The 15862-nt window shown below is 39.6% G+C and overlaps 3 protein-coding genes across 4 annotated transcripts in view; all 3 read right to left on the bottom strand.

Annotated features, from left to right (window-relative positions):
* mmp28 (matrix metallopeptidase 28) overlaps positions 1-1601 on the bottom strand; it is a gene marked incomplete at both ends in the record, with an annotated part of 31219 nt that extends 29618 nt beyond the window's left edge. The window contains one exon of the mRNA XM_083886924.1: positions 1488-1601. Within this exon, the coding sequence (XP_083743050.1) occupies positions 1488-1601 (114 nt within the window). The remainder of the gene's footprint in view (positions 1-1487) is intronic.
* A 337-nt stretch (positions 1602-1938) lies between these two features.
* taf15 (TAF15 RNA polymerase II, TATA box binding protein (TBP)-associated factor) lies at positions 1939-11445 on the bottom strand. Of its 2 annotated transcripts, none has more exons than XM_083886523.1 (16): positions 11302-11445; positions 10597-10633; positions 9837-9870; positions 9693-9738; positions 8792-8849; positions 7682-8016; positions 7361-7589; positions 5855-5889; positions 5266-5298; positions 5064-5173; positions 4141-4270; positions 3902-4055; positions 3738-3800; positions 3559-3647; positions 3298-3439; positions 1939-2330 (listed from the first exon to the last, which is right to left on the bottom strand). In XM_083886523.1, the coding sequence occupies exons 1-16, from the start codon at positions 11309-11311 to the stop codon at positions 2291-2293; spliced, it is 1545 nt and encodes a 514-aa protein (XP_083742649.1). In that variant the 5' UTR covers positions 11312-11445; the 3' UTR covers positions 1939-2290. The 2 variants fall into 2 exon arrangements, with proteins under 2 accessions (XP_083742649.1, XP_083742648.1); XM_083886522.1 differs by having other exon boundaries at positions 3738-3807; positions 3906-4055.
* Positions 11446-12897: 1452 nt separating this feature from the next.
* Positions 12898-15862, bottom strand: part of porb (P450 (cytochrome) oxidoreductase b) — a 15613-nt gene continuing 12648 nt past the window's right edge. The window contains exons 10-13 of the mRNA XM_083886923.1: positions 15737-15851; positions 14997-15142; positions 14772-14857; positions 12898-14550 (exon numbers count right to left, since the gene is read on the bottom strand). Coding sequence (XP_083743049.1) covers positions 14406-14550; positions 14772-14857; positions 14997-15142; positions 15737-15851 — 492 coding nt within the window. The 3' untranslated portion in view covers positions 12898-14405. The remainder of the gene's footprint in view (positions 14551-14771; positions 14858-14996; positions 15143-15736; positions 15852-15862) is intronic.

Genomic DNA, 15862 nt, shown 5'->3' with positions numbered 1-15862 from the left:
CACAGGGGGCGCTGGTGCCAATCCCAGCTGGCCCAAATGAGTTTGCAACTGAAAAGCTCTGCCATAGACCCACACAATGTCACTTTAATGAGGGCCAGACAAATCAAAACATCTGCATCATTCAAATATTTTCCATAAAAAGAAGTATGAGTGTAATAAATGAACACCAGTTGAAACAAAAAAAAACAATAATGTTGAATAAACCTGGTTTTTTTTTTTTTTTAAATAAACAGGACAAACACCAGCTGTACTAATGACATGAATTACGGTTCCTTCCAGGTCTAAGAAAGCCAGGGTCATGCTATTGTTCAAATATACAAGTGTTGGTCACACTAAATACTTGACACTTTAAATGTTAAGTCATTTACTACACAGTTACTAGATCAACACATCTAATGGTGTCCAAGGACACTTGCATAGTACACACTGTATATATATTAATATATACAATATTTTAAATGATTATTATTATATATACATTACCCATGTACCCAAGCCAGCAATTAATATACAAGAAAACCATATAAAATATATACATCAACCAAATTGTACAAAATATACACAATATGAATGTACTATGTATCTCGTGTAATATAATAAAATAAATAAAATAAACACCAAGAAAAAAGCAAAGGAAAATGCTTACTTATAACGACCCTTTAAAAAAAAAACACAGTACAGTATTACAGATACAGGCCTCTACCAAACGGTTGAGACGTCTGTTCATAATAAACCTGGTTTGCATAATTCATAAAGTACAACATTCAGAATCAGTCATATTAAGTGTTAGTGAGTTCAGCTTGATGCATTTTTTAATGAGCTATAGTGAATTAAAGGGTGGTCGTCCAAATGGTTGAGTAGAACCTTAAAGGGTCAAGTATGATAAGTGAGCCTTGGAATGGCATTTTATTGATGTAACATTTTAGAGAGGCACTTTCACTGTGACCGGTCCAAGGCGCACCTGTGCAATTATCACGCTCTTTAATCAGCGTCTTGATATGAATCACCTGTCATAGTAAAAGGTGTAGTGTACAACTGGCTCATGCACAGGCTATAGACACCAAATAGCAGCAACACAAAGTGGCTCATTGGTATAAAGCAGTTTTAAATCACTACAGACACACCTAAAGTGAAGGAAAACACTTATTAGACTAAAGGTTATGTATTTTCTGTAAGGGTTTTCAAAATTGCAGATACATTTAGCTTCTTAGCATCTCAGAAACGTCGTCTACTCTTCAACAACAATAAAGAAAATGTTCTTGAGGCTTTCTATTTAAAAAAAGTTGACCCCAAACAAAAAGTTTGATACATTCAATGTCAACATTTCACCTCAGTGTATCATTCCAACACTGACACATTCGGACAAGTCAAACTTTTATTTTTGGTTCTCTGATATAAGCAGTATAACGTTGATATTACGGAGCCTCACATTCAATAAACGCTAACTTTAGGTCAGTTGTGGTGGAAACATGTCCCGTGTGTGGTACCTCAGGCTGTGGGAGCAGCGGTGATCCTCCGGCGGAGTGAGCGCTCATGAGGGCAGTGACGGTGAGGATCCAGGCGGCCCTCAGGTCCCGGTGCTGCGGAGATCTGCGGCTCATTGTGGGACAAACACACTCTCAACACCACGCTGTGCATTTCCGTACAGCTCCAACCATTTGACTCAGTGGCGTTCCCTCGCTGATACAAGAGCGCAAACTGCCGCTGCTGTGCTCGCCTGACATCCCCATCCCTGCGAGGACTGAGTGGCTTCAGTCCTGCGGAGTGTTTCAGGGCAGGAGGAGGGAGAGCACCGCCCCTCTGTGTCCGCCCGCCTGCACAGCAGCTCAGGGCAAAAACACCAGCGCACACAATGCTTTAAAACTACAGTAAAAGGAGCACATTAATAATTTTTTTAATTTCGCAATCGATCCATTATGAATTCACAGGACAAGGAGAGAAAAGATCACAGTTTTTAATATTGTTTTGGAAAAAGAAAAAAAAAAAAAACCCAAGTAAAACATTTTATTTGTTCATACAAAACAATGGTACGAAGTCTATCTCACAAAACATCTGTAGCTACAATCCGAGGAAATTAAAAGGATGTACATAGAAATAAAACAAAAAAAAACATGCCAACAGTGCCAATCAGCCCCAAAGTCCCTTCACATTAGCTCAACACACACACTCCGATGAAAATGGTTGAGACGACTGTTCAAATATCAGAAGATCTGACCGATGCCAGTTTTCCCAAACTAAACCGTCCCCTCTGCTGTGAACTGAAGGGCTGGAATGGCTTCCATGTGAACAATTAGTATGGCCGGTCTCTTCTGTCGTCTCTGCGGTCACCTCTGCAGCGGAAACACAAAGACAAAGACGTCTGTTGCTGGGCTGTATCTTTTTTTTTTCTTCCAAGTCTAACATCCATCCTCCTTTTGACATTGAATGAACACTTATGACAGTAAAATATGGTGGCTGCCACCACAGCCTCCTTTTAAATCAGTGAATTGATCATTTTCTTTCAGTAAAGCAGACCGTCCTTCCCTTACCAACCCTTTTAATAATGGAGGATTTCACCTTCAGCAAGCATCCCCACCCAACATGTCTAAATTAGCAATAATACCAAGACCATGAAGAGATTTCTCAATTTTGCAAATACTCTACCCAAGTACATTTTCACATCACTGGCCATTAAGACAGAAAGTAGTATTTAGTCTGCAGATTTGACTTTTCAACAACCTGAAAATCATTCAATTAGTTGATTACTAATTTATACAAGTTTACAAATTGTTCTTTGCAACTTCTGCCAAAGGCACTAAACCATTTTGCATTCCATGTTTTTCTTTTGATTACTCATAGTTAAACAGGACTTATGCACATAAGTACAATTTGGAGAGGTAGACCATCAGTGTCAATCAATAAATGCTATTATTTTAACTCCACTATTAATAGTAGAAGTTATAGTGAACACTATGGTAACTATATATTTTCCCATGCTTCTCAGTGTACGTAATCATGTGTTCTTAAAATGGAGTAATTGATGGATGAATAACACTATTAAGATCACATACTTTTTCAATTTGACAAACATCCATAATTTAAAGCCTCCAATTATAATAAGACTATAAAATGCTGCATTACCGTTACCTTCCAAGATGAAACCAGGGCACATTTGAACCAATCTAAAGATCCATAAATCTGTAGACATCAAGCCCCCTCTTCTGGTCACATAATAAAACTACAAACACTCACACCTCATTAAAGTGCCATTTTGCAGAAGGTCCAGTTAATGAGCAATATGTAAAAAATGTCACAAACCTTCCTCCCATCTTGTAGCCACCCCCGAAACCACCGCTGCCACCTCCTCCGTAGCCTCCACGGTCACCCCCACGGAAACCACCACCACGACCTCTGAAGCCACCGCCTCGGTCACCGCCAAAACCTCCTCTGCCGCCACGGTCTACAAGGCAAGTTACAATTGTCAGTAAAGGTAAAATGCCATTTACTGATTCTCTTATTCAGAAGATGAACAGCTTGCTTCAAGTACAAAAATCATGTGGACAAAAGAAAGAAACTCACCTCCACCTCCAAAACCTCCATCTCCTGGTCTAGGTGCACCACACTTGTTGCACTCCTGTCGCCGTGCAAAATTCATGTTTCCACAGGAGCTGAAGAAAGAGATCATATGTCATATAAACCAAGCTCCATTAATTGAGCCCAACTTTCTGCTGTGCATGAATAACTTTGCTCCTCCTAACCTGTTGGGACAGGGCCAGTCTCCTCCCTTGATATCAAAGTTGGGTCCTCCACCACCACGACCTCTGAAACCTTTAAACAAAGACAAAACCCCACGTCAGTTTGAAAACTTGATATTCCTTACAAGCAAATACCCCCCTACCCTGTCTCAACTGGCACACATCACTCACCTCCACCACCACCACCACCGCCGCCGCCGCCACCACCGCCGCCGCTGCCACCTCCTCCACTTCCACGTCCTCTTCCACCTCCCCTCTGTGTGAACTCAGCTCTACATGTGGCGAAGGATACTTTGAGAGCTTTTCCTTTGAACTCCTTGCCTAAAAACCAAAACGAAGCATGTCAAAGTTAAAGATATCATGTCAGAGTTTATTTATAATAATTAAAAAAAGCCACTGTTCTCACCATTAAACCAATCAATAGCAGCCTTGGCAGAGGGCGGGTCATCATAAGACACTGTGGCTTCTCCTTTTGGCAGACCAGTGGCCTTATCATTGTAGAGTTTGATCATTGGCCGCCCAGTTTTCTTGTTCACCTAATAACGAAATCACAACACGTAATCAGTGCATGTACTTGCCAGTATACCACATGCTTGGTGACCGATACTGAAAAAGGTTTCCAATAAGTAGCTTTTAGTTTTCACAGCATTAAAATAAGCTTTTTATATATTCATCAGGAAAGGGATGTGATTTTACCACGTCCACCATTTCCAGTTGCCATGTTTCACAGCAGTTATTTTTTTTTTTTTAAACTTATTTTTTATTTAGAGTTTAGTCAACAACAGTGCAGCACATACACTTTCTTCCTGCTCAATCCAGCTGTAAGCCACATTTATAAACATTACAACTGAGTTATAAGTTATAAACAGTTAAGACAAACAAAAACAGCGTAATATCCTTTCCGGTTTGCCTATAAAAATATGCAAGTCAAGACACGAGTATGAGCATTATGTCAAATATGTGTAAAGCAGTAGGTAAGAAAGAAGTAAAACAAAAAATATGAATAAGTAATAAAATAAATAAAAAATAAAAAGCAAGTAGAAGTGAGAGACCTCCATGCCTGTTGAATCTCACTGCATTAGAATAGCCATAACACAGCAGTTTTTAAGAGTGGAATCCTGCTACGATAACAAAGAACAGCTCACTATTTTTATGACCTGACGTTTAACCACATCAGCTGGCAGTGAACTAGATGTGTTGTTTCAAACATGTGAAGGCCACTGTAGTTCCCCCACAAGGGAGGGGTGAGTAGAGGAGACCTCCATTTGTTGCAATCTGCAAGATCACCATCAGGTCACAAATTCTATACATTTATTTTTGATTTAATACCTTGAGGACACCTATCTGCTTGAAATAGTCGCCGACTTCCTGTTCACCGGAATCCTCACTAAGTCCCTCAACAAAAATGGTGTTGTTGTCGGAGTTGTCCTGCTCTCCAGCTGTAGAAGACAGATATATCAGCCATGGTCTCAGGGGCAACTGAAGAGGATTACACAAGATTACAGTGACGGCAGAAAGAAGAAAGACATACCTGGTTCATCCCTTGAGCCAAAGTCTCGAGAGCCTGTGAACAGAGGAGAGGACGGAAGGGAAAATTTAAGAATCTTAACTGCCTGTACCGTTTTTTTTTTGTTTTTAAACACAAATTATTATAAACTTCATCCCTACCAATGCATTATGATAAAAGAAAACTGAGTAAAAGTCCATGTTTAGTGCTCCCTGGTGGGTGTTACCGTGTTACCTTTGCATCACATACCAACACCGTAAAACAAGAACAAAACTGTTCTTTTTAGAGCTTACACCAGAAATGAAAACCACCAAAATGTCTCCAGTTTTAGAAAGCTTTCCTTCTTCGTCCTGGGAACACCTCTGTCATTTATAAATCAGCCCTTGCCCTTCATGCAACAATACCATTAGTTTACAACTCAGGCTCCATGTTCTTTATTTACCATATCTGAAGTGATTTATGAGAAATCTTGAGAAAGAATTATAGGTGGTGTCACTTGGGATCTGGACATGAAAATGGTGGCATTCACTGAGTTTCTTTTTTAAATCCCACTTTTTTGCTATCTCAAGTTCTTTTCTCCCCCACCGACACAGTTCTGATGCTCGTCACTTACCACCGTAATTTTTGTAGCCACCACGGTCACCACCTCTGCAGAGGAAAAATTGGAGATATGATGGCTTTTCCTTTGTCCCAACTGAGAGCTCAAAGCTCCCCTACATCCCCCATCAGTATGCACTCCTGCCAGGGTGTGCGACTATGGTGAAAATGTCTCACACGAGGAATGCGTTAGTCTTTGACATTGGAGATCATTGAACAGACGACTAGGCAGCTCTGATTGAACAATCAGGCAGATGAGTGAAGACAATTATCACATGTCACTGGGTCACCATTCACAAAGAAATTTGGAACTGTATTTAAACGACCAGATTGGATACCAAGAGCTGTAAAAACCAGCCGATCTTTTCTTATTTGTTAATTTCCTTTCGAGAAGCCAAATTGGTGTGAAGGGGTGTAGCCACTGATAAGCAATCTTCCACTGAGTGCATTAATGAGATCCTTCTACTGAGGTCCAACTTTAAGTTCAATCACTCTGAACACCTGTAGTATAAAACGTAGATCCATGTTAACACAACACACATGTTTCGCCATTGTCAAATATACAACACTTGCATGAACACCGGCTGAAGGCGTAGCAGCTGGAAATGTGGATCCAGGTCTAAATGCGTCATTCTCTGTGGCAATTCCATTGTTCTAAAGTCAATATTTGGTTCGGGGAGCACAAGACCACACCTGAAATTAGGGGGTATGTCGTTTAAAAAAAATCAATCAATAAATAAATAAAAAAGGCTTGTTGGATATTTAACTTAAAAAGCTATGGATGTGAAACAAAAGTCTACACTGACAATATCAAATGATATGAAAACTTTATATCATTATCGTTTAAAGATGCATGTAAAATGGATGGGGCTCCGAAAAGGGGGTGGGGGTTGTTGGTTTACATTTGCAAAAAAACAAAAGGTTCGTCGCAGCATAAACCATGGTGTCGAGCCGTTTTTCCATGTGCATACAATCTTAATGGAGTGTAACACCATTTTTTGATTCCATCAGCTTAGTAAAACAGACTCATGGTGTGTCCATTCATAATGTGTAGAAAAACTTTCTCCAGCTGAAGAGAGGACAAACCCTGTACCGATGACTAAGATTATGTGGTTGCACAACTAGGTCTGTGGTACCTTTAAGGCTTCAACTTGGGCAGGCATGTTCCATCACCATTTACACAAGACCCCAGACATGAGTAGTACCTCTAACTACACCTATACACTTGAATAGTGATGGTTTTACCTCAGCAAGGTCTAGTTTGTAACAACCGACTAAAGTTAAAAAAATATCCAACAAGGTTCAGGAACCTGTAGAAAAAAAGTAGACTAGCGGTAAATATGAACTAAAGCAGGTTCTCATCAGAGAAAACAAAAATAGCCTATGAAAATATTGAGCACAGAGCAGATGACTAATATAAATGTTGATGTTTGCAGTATACGAGTGATGATGGGCTGAGAGATAACAAGTCATAACATGTCATATAGCGGTACCTTGGGGGCAGTGGCACTGTGCAACTTACCCCATACCAGGAGGTCCGCCTCTTCCGCCTCGGTCGTATCCACCACTTCCACTGCGGTCATAGCCACCACGCTCTTGTCCACCACTTCCACTGCGGTCATAGCCACCACGCTCGTATCCACCACTGCTACTGCGGTCATAGCTACCACGGCCTCTGCCTCTGAAAGCCCCTCCTTCTGAACGGTCACCAGAATCGCGTCCAAACCTCCCACCCTGACCACCACTTTCACCTAATATAAAGACAGTTTCATTGATATCTTAACTGAATTTTCAGAAACATTTGTTTTGCATTTATAAATACTCAAGATCCAGTCACTCATACCTTCACTCCACCTTCCATAGCCACCACTGCTGGCTTCTTGTCCCTGGCTACCATAAGAACTTTGTTGTCCAAATCCTTCTCCTCCTGCGCCTCCTCCTGCTCCTCCTCCTCGTCCACCATAACCAGCACCAGCACCAGCACCAGCACCAGCACCAGGACCAGCACCAGCACCTTGTTGTCCATAACTTTCTCCTCCTCGCCCTTGGCTTCCATATTGACCACCACCCTGTCCTTGGCTGCTGTAAGAACTTTGTTGACCATAACTTTCTCCCGCTTGTCCCTGGGCACCAAAGGAACCCGGCTGCTCAAAGGACGATGCAGACTTGTCACTGTACCTGCGTAAGAAAATAATTAAGAGTCAGCCCAGGACCATAAATATTAGAAGCCACTGGCGAGTTGAGGAAGGTAAGCTGAAAGGTATGATAACAGTTTTTAGTCAACTTATAATAATGTATAACTGGGATAAACAATTAATATCTATTAAATAAAAATTGCAACTTGAATCAATTAATTTAGGTAATTGCAAGGATGTAATTGGGGTGGACAATAGGGGCAAAAAAAGTCTTGATTTGTTTTGCGGTGGGGTTGACGATAACTACTCGAAATCCTTTAAGAAAATGTCATATCAATTGTTGTGTGATCACATAGGCCCACTAGTGGTCATGTGACACTGAATCCTGCTCACTGCTGCAGGCATTAAGCAACTTCAGTTTTATAATGTATTACTCATGGCCAGGAACGGAGTCAAACAGAAAATCGGCTTCAGTCACATATCCCTGTTAGCTCAAAAAATATATATAAATAAATACAAAACACTGAATGGACGAGAGGACCGACAGCAAGCTTAGACAGTAAGCAAACGGTTCATGCATACTAGCCCAACCGCTTCTTTCAGCTCACACCAGCAAGTGAGAGTTTTGTCACGGTGCCGACGCAAAACCCAACTATTCCACTGTGGCTGAAACACCTCTTGACAAGTTACACATTAATAGAATGACTGGACTTGACTGTGATCAGTTCCCAGCAACAGTCCATTACGATCTGTCGGTCTGATAAAACAATTAAAAAATTTAAGAAAGGTTCCAGAATAAAAATACATGTAGGACTTACCCAGATGATTCTTGTCCATAATTATTAAAGGTCTGGGTTGGAGGCTGTGTATACCCTTCTGAAAGGGAATGGAAAAAACAAACAAATCAGCAAACAAGGACAAAAAGGTTTAAAACACTAGAAAACACTTAATTCCCATCTCAACTAGGAACGGTTACCACTACGGCTTTTATCAGTATTGTTCAGCCAGGTACCCTTGTTACATTTTATGAAGATTTTCTTAAAAAGAAAATCAGTAAAGATTTAATTATTTCATGCCTCATTCTGAACATTTTGGAGTACTGCAACATTGATATTTCAAAATAGTTATTTTGAAGTTCCCATATATTCAGCTTGGCCATCAATTGCATTTGTGATGAATTGAATACATGCACATATTTGGGGTGTGCTCAAAGTCAAATAAAGAATTACACATTGATCCATAACTATTATGATTTAATAATTTCCCTCCAGAATTAATGAACAGACCTTTTATCTTTTGAATGACTAATGGCTGTCATTAACTCATGTTTGCACAATTTTAACAGACCAACTGAATCCTCTCATCCCATTTTATCCTTTATTAAGCACCTTTAGCCCAAGAGCTGATAACGTGTTGATGTCCAGCTGGTTAAAGCAATTCTTTCTTCAGCTGTAAACTGAACATGGAACAACTGCAACATGGTCTTGTTTGGAAACACCCCATAATGGTATTCATATTTAACGTCCATGCCTTGACTATACTGTTTCGAAAATACTGTATAGAATTGCACTGCAATGTAGACAAAATGTCTTGGGAGGCAATCTATTAGTGTTGGTTAAGAACTGGTCACCTAAGCAATAGTTTTATTGCCCGTTTTTATTTAAGTTATATTTTATCTGATAAGAAAAAAAATGCAAGTCACTGTTAATAAATACACACCTGGTTGTCCGAAAGTGCCACTGCCATTATTTCCTTGGCCATAACCCTGCAAACCAGAAAAGCTTTTAGAGAAATTACAAACAAAGAACCTGTTGGAAAAATATGAATAAATGTAAAATGTTGTCACTTGGGGAGGGGCCTTACCTGTCCACCTTGCTGACCGCCATATGACCCATAGCTATAGATAAATGACAGTGACAGTGATTAGCTTTCAGTTTTTGATACATGACTAAACGTGGCTCACTTAGACAGTGCTGATAGATTTGGCAATAAACTTCTAAAGTTGGTCTATGCAAACTGGTTGCAAAAGTAAAACACATTGTGTGAAAACTTAACATGATTAACATTTGCAGAACCTGTAGTTAATTTCTAAAAAAGACTTTAGTAAATACCATATGTATTAATCAAGTGTTTGACATTTTAATGCCCTTCAAAACTTAACTTCCACACATTTAATGGTTACCTCCACCAAGGTATGCGAGGATCATGACTCAGAAAGTAAAAGATCGAGATTAAATTTACTCGGGATGTAGGTGATGGCCTGAGGTAATAACAGATTTTGTGGTGGTCTGGATTCATTTGAGGTTTTATTTATTTACAGTTAACCTTATAGACAGGGAGAGTAGTGACATTGTGAGAAGCCTTACTATATAACATACAATTGTTGATGACAGATATTCTTCCAATAACCAAGAGTTTATAATGGCCCACGGTTGAAACAGTTAGACTTGGTAGTGACAGGTCTGGAAACTGTTTTCATGGAAACTATGCCCACATACAAGCTCAGTGTCACATTTTCACAGGTCATCCAATCAAGAATGTTTGGATTGCTTCCCCTATGGTTATTTTGGCAACACGAGTTGTCTGCTAAACATGAACCAAACAGCGACAGAAAGACGATTACCTTTGTGAGCCACTGCCATACTGACCGTAGCCTGAATCTGGGGAGGGGGGGATACACAAAGGTGATTATTAAAACAGAAAATGAGGGAAGATGACAGGTAACGACGAAGACAAATGCGACTAGAGCGACTGTCGGCTGGCTGTGGAAGAAGTCTCCAGCAGTGGGACAGGCCCGTCACCACGCCAATCGAGGAAAATGGCGCTCAATTTGGTCTCGGCTGGGTGTAAATGGTGAAACAAACTCACCACCACCATCATCATGATCTTTTAAAGTCAATCTTGCTCGATGATTTACACTCAGAATCGAACGTAAACGCGAATATAACTACTATGTCACATCACAGAAATAATTAAGTTGGAGCAAAAACGGTAATGAGAAACGTAACCGTCGTTGTAAACAAAAGGAGCAGGCGTCATGTTGACTGTGACGCGGTAATACTTAATCCACATTATATCCACACTTTTGCATTTAAAATGACTCAATTGTTGTCGTGTATACACGTGATCAGTAAAGTTATACTGAAAAAATATTTGCCCGGCGAAGCTAACTTGACTGTGCAGATGAATAGGCTCGCCATGTTATAGACGGAGCCATGGCCTCGCGGTTAGCAGCTAATTTAGCTCCAGTGCTAATCGAAAGCACTTTTCATTAGCCAAACACAAACAAGCAAAACAACGACACACGAATCACAAACGCGTTACTCACCAGTGGCCATTGTGAAATGCTATATTTGTTTAGTTTTTTTTAAAAAGACAGAAGAAGCCTGACTATTTGGAATTGTAGATAAAAGCCGTGCTGAACATATACGCAGCAGAGAACAGAGCCGAGAACACTGCGGCACTTCCTTTATTCACGTGCCCTGCCTCCTTCTACTTCTTCTTCTTCTTCCTGCTCCGATGGGTTTACTGGCTGTTGGCAAGGCGCATTACCGCCACCTAACGGATATATGTTTTTATATGTAGGTATGTGGATCCAAAGATGGACAGGACTCCAAATGTGTTCTTCTCCATGTATACATTTAAATAATACACTGTTGTTTTTTTTACTGATGTAGTCAACAATTGACGTCGTCAATGTCACTTCCTTCAAAGGAAAATAAAAGCCCTATACTTCTCTTCACTGTGTTTCTGTCAATTATAACAAAAGATCTTTAAAAAGAGAATTAATAATAAAAAATAAAAAAAATCAAATTCAAGCCAAATCTGACATTTGATGTGACGCACCACAAAATACTAATACACATTGTATTTATCACCTTGATCTCTACAAAAATAAATAAATCAAACCTAAGAGGAGCCACTGCAGAGGGCCTGAAGAGCCACAGGCTGCAGACCCCTGTTATAGCCAAAGGAGGGCAGAATTAAACTGCTGATGATCTGTGAAGCCCCACTGCCCAGTCATAGTCTTTAAATAGTGGAAAACCTATAAACCACCTGGACTGGAGTGGATTGAAAAAGATGTTTCTCAGGTAATTGATGTTGATATTGACTCTGCCTCCTCAGAGCCTCCAACAGGTAGAAATAAAGGTCATCCAATGCAATCAGAAGCTTTCTGTGCATCTCATGTCAAGACTGCTGCTTGTGTATTTCTATGATAGTCACCATGGAGAATATTCATCAAATGTTGCACACTGAAAAAAAACCAGCTGTGTGTGTGTGAAACCAGACTGGTCAACATAAATGAATAACTGTTGCAACATGTCCACTCAGTCTTTAAGACTTTTTTCAGACCATCTTTGAACATTCTAAGCAAAAGTTGGAATCTCCTGTAATCTCGATAGAGATCATGCTAAAATACTGCTGGAACATTTTAAGTATTTGACTGAATCTTACAGATGGCAGTCTTTGCCTTACTCACTTTTTGTATTTTGTAACAGAGCATCCCATGAACTGCAAAATGCATTTCAGTGAAAACTGATAATAAAGTTGTATCGTGTTATATCATATAAGTTGTCCTGAGAATAATAATATATTACTGTACATGAAGGAAACTAAAGGCACCGGCACATATTTGGCCTCATCGGACTCCACTGACAGTTATCGGCTCATCCTCTCCATGTAGTCATATTGTGACTCTTCTCGTATCTTGTCTTCTTTTTTGGCACAATATGCTCCTGGTCACTCGTAAAACACTGGATGCCGCCGATGTAGAGAAATACACATCAAAGTTAACGTTATGTAATCACATAAAAAGACACTATGAAGAAAAGAATCCAATTTTATTCATTAAAAAAGCATACTTTTATGCAATCAAATAATTACATCTTAACATGGAATGACATAAAATGACATCAGTGGTGAATTGAAAATTATTATTTTTGTAAAAACTTGAGATCATAAACAGTTTAGCACAAAAAAAAAACATTTAGAAAGAAGATCGAAGCTTCGGGGTTGCGATGATTAATTATATATATATGTATAAGGCAGTGTTAGAGTAAAGGCACAGGCTGCAGTTAAACTGTTTGACTGACCTCATCAAACATCAGACAGTTTGATAAGATTGATCATCCTTTCCATGTATTGATGCATACGTGATTGGTCAAATCATGATAATAATATTAAAGTACAAATAATGCCAGCCAGCTGTGAAACCAACGCTCATCTCTCTCGTTGCCCATCAGAAGCACATAAAACTAGATCAAGCACTCGGAGAGAATTCTTCATACATCACCCAAAATTACCTCAAAAACCCATTCACAACGTTTCGAGTTATGCTGCTCACTTCTCAAAGAAACAGATAAACACCACTTTCTCGGTGAAGGCAATAAACTGTTACTGTTGAGGAGGTTAGATCTGGTTTCAATTCAAATGTTCAAACATTTTACAACAATACAGGTTCCGACAAATTAATTTGCATTACGTTTAATGGCAGGGTTTATTTGAAAGAGGACAAATGTTAAATCATCATCATTGTATTGTTCCCTTTGCAACAGTAGGTTACCGCTATCGGTAAAAACAAACAGCAACTTCTGCATATAAGGAGAGATCCCTTGTCAAAAAACAAACAAACGCGGAGATAAAAATGTTGTCGGGCTGTCATAGCAAACACTTTGTCAGCTCCTTTTACAACGTTTTTAAAACTGTGTTTTTAAGACGATAAAAGTAGGCCAAGATAATCTCTTGAGGATAAGTAATGAATGCTGAGACCGCAGGAACGGGAGCAGACAACAGTCATATTAATTTAGACGTGTTAAGATGATGAAAGTCATACACACTTCATGATGGCAAACTGAACGAGCGTTACAAATCTTCTGTTAAATTGTTATGTTCACAGTGGAATTAAGTTATGTACATATACATGTTGGACATCCTTTTCCCACTGAAAACACATGGGTTTTATTATTTTATTTTATTTATTGGGTTTAAACCAATGGACTGGCTCGTATGAAAAGGCTATCAAATCAAAATGAAATCTGAAAAAACAGTGCCAATTGTCGTGATTTCACTCAAGACAGCAGAGGTTTCCACATTTGATTTGGGCGACCCAGAGTGTTTGTCGAACAGCCAATTACACTTACTCATTAATTCACGAGCACCTCCACTTTGGGTGACTGTAGTTAGGTCTGTGACTATGGCTCAAGCAAGAACTCCAGCAGCCATTATGGTGGTGGAAAACAGTTAAATACAGATGGAAATTGCCCAATGGACTTATAACAACCTGCTGCTGAGGTAGGGTTTGCCCTAATGGTATTCTGCTACCTGTGGTTTTCATGAACCAAAGTGTGTTTGTGTGTGTATACAACAGACATACAGTTAAAAAAAAAAAAAGAACCCCACTTGAGCAGTCAGAAAGAGGCCGTTCAAGGCTCTTTAACTCCAGACATCTTGTGAGTAGCGTCCCTTGGCCATCAGTTTTTTGACGTAATCTGTGGACTGGGTACGCGTCATGCCTCCCATTTCTTCTGCGACCTCATAGAAGGCTGTCTGCACATCTCTAGCCATGTTCCTTGCATCCCTGAATCAGGAAAGAAAAGTAAATGATGGTTTATTCTTCTCACGGTGGTAGTGTTTATAATAATAAGAATGTCATTTAAAGTAAAATAAAATAATATTTGCATCCGTCATGATTTATGAAACCATCAAGGAAACTTTCATTGTTCCACTAAAAAGAAGAAAAACTGAAATTTCGTTGGTCATCTAGTTTAGTGGCATTTATTGTCAAAACTTGTTCTTTACCCGCAGATGTAGATGTGAGCATTGTTTGTATGAATCAACTTCCAGAGGTGCTCCTTGTTTTTCTTCAAGAGATGCTGCACGTAAACCTGTATTCAAAAGAATGACAGGACAAAAACTTAAAATTCCCATATAAAAACACTAAGAAAGACCTGCGTTTCAACAGTTCTCCTCCACCGAGCAATACAATTAAGAGTAAAGTGTACACTGTGTAATAGACAGTCATACCTTTTGCTCCTGGTCCCTGGAGAAGGCGATGTTGAGCTGTGTTAGGACTCCAGTCTTCTCTGCTTCCTCCAGCTCCTCCTGGTACAGATAATCCTCATTCTTATGCCTGCAGCCATAAAACAACACCGTCTCTCCAACCTCCTTTCCTATAAACACAAGCAAAACACAAGTGAATATTGTTTTTTTTTAACACACAAGTTCTTCCATTCAAAATCCTCGACTATTTTTTACCACAATCACCATGTTATAAAAACAGCCAAACTCTTTACTCTGCAGCAACAAAGTACATTTGTGCAATTTATCTGACTTTTTCTCCTCTAGAAGTAGCAGTTTGTTGACTTCTATCCACCAACTTAGTGGGCAGGAGTGTTGAATGGCGTACACTTGTGTTTCCCTTACTTTTTATAGATGATAAAACCGCTGTACCCTGACACAATAATATTAACAAAGGAGAAGTTCATATCCATTCTGACGCTATCTTATCACACGTGATAGTTTGGCTGTAATCTTTTCTCACGCTGAAACTTTTTAACAAGCAAAGCATCTATTTTTTAGGGGATGGCTGCTGAATCTTGGATTAAGAAACTGGGACTGTGGAAAATGAACAAGCTCAGGTGTGTACTGGAGATATAAATCTGAAGTAAATGCCCAGTCTCTCAGAATGGGTGCTCTATACAATGATAAGGTGGTTAACATTTTCCTTTCTTTGAGACACAAACATATGCAGCTTCTGTAAATACCTTGCTCCTTGATCCAAGCCCTCTCCTGGATGAAGCCCATGAAGGGAGCGATTCCAGTCCCAGGACCGATCATGATGGCAGGGTTGGTGGCTTTGAAGGGCAGGCGGAACTGAGACTTACGGATGA

Source organism: Microchirus variegatus (assembly GCF_963457635.1).
Source record: "Microchirus variegatus genome assembly, chromosome: 3".
Lineage (NCBI taxonomy): Eukaryota > Metazoa > Chordata > Actinopteri > Pleuronectiformes > Soleidae > Microchirus > Microchirus variegatus.
This window is presented reverse-complemented; position numbering and strand designations above follow the sequence as displayed.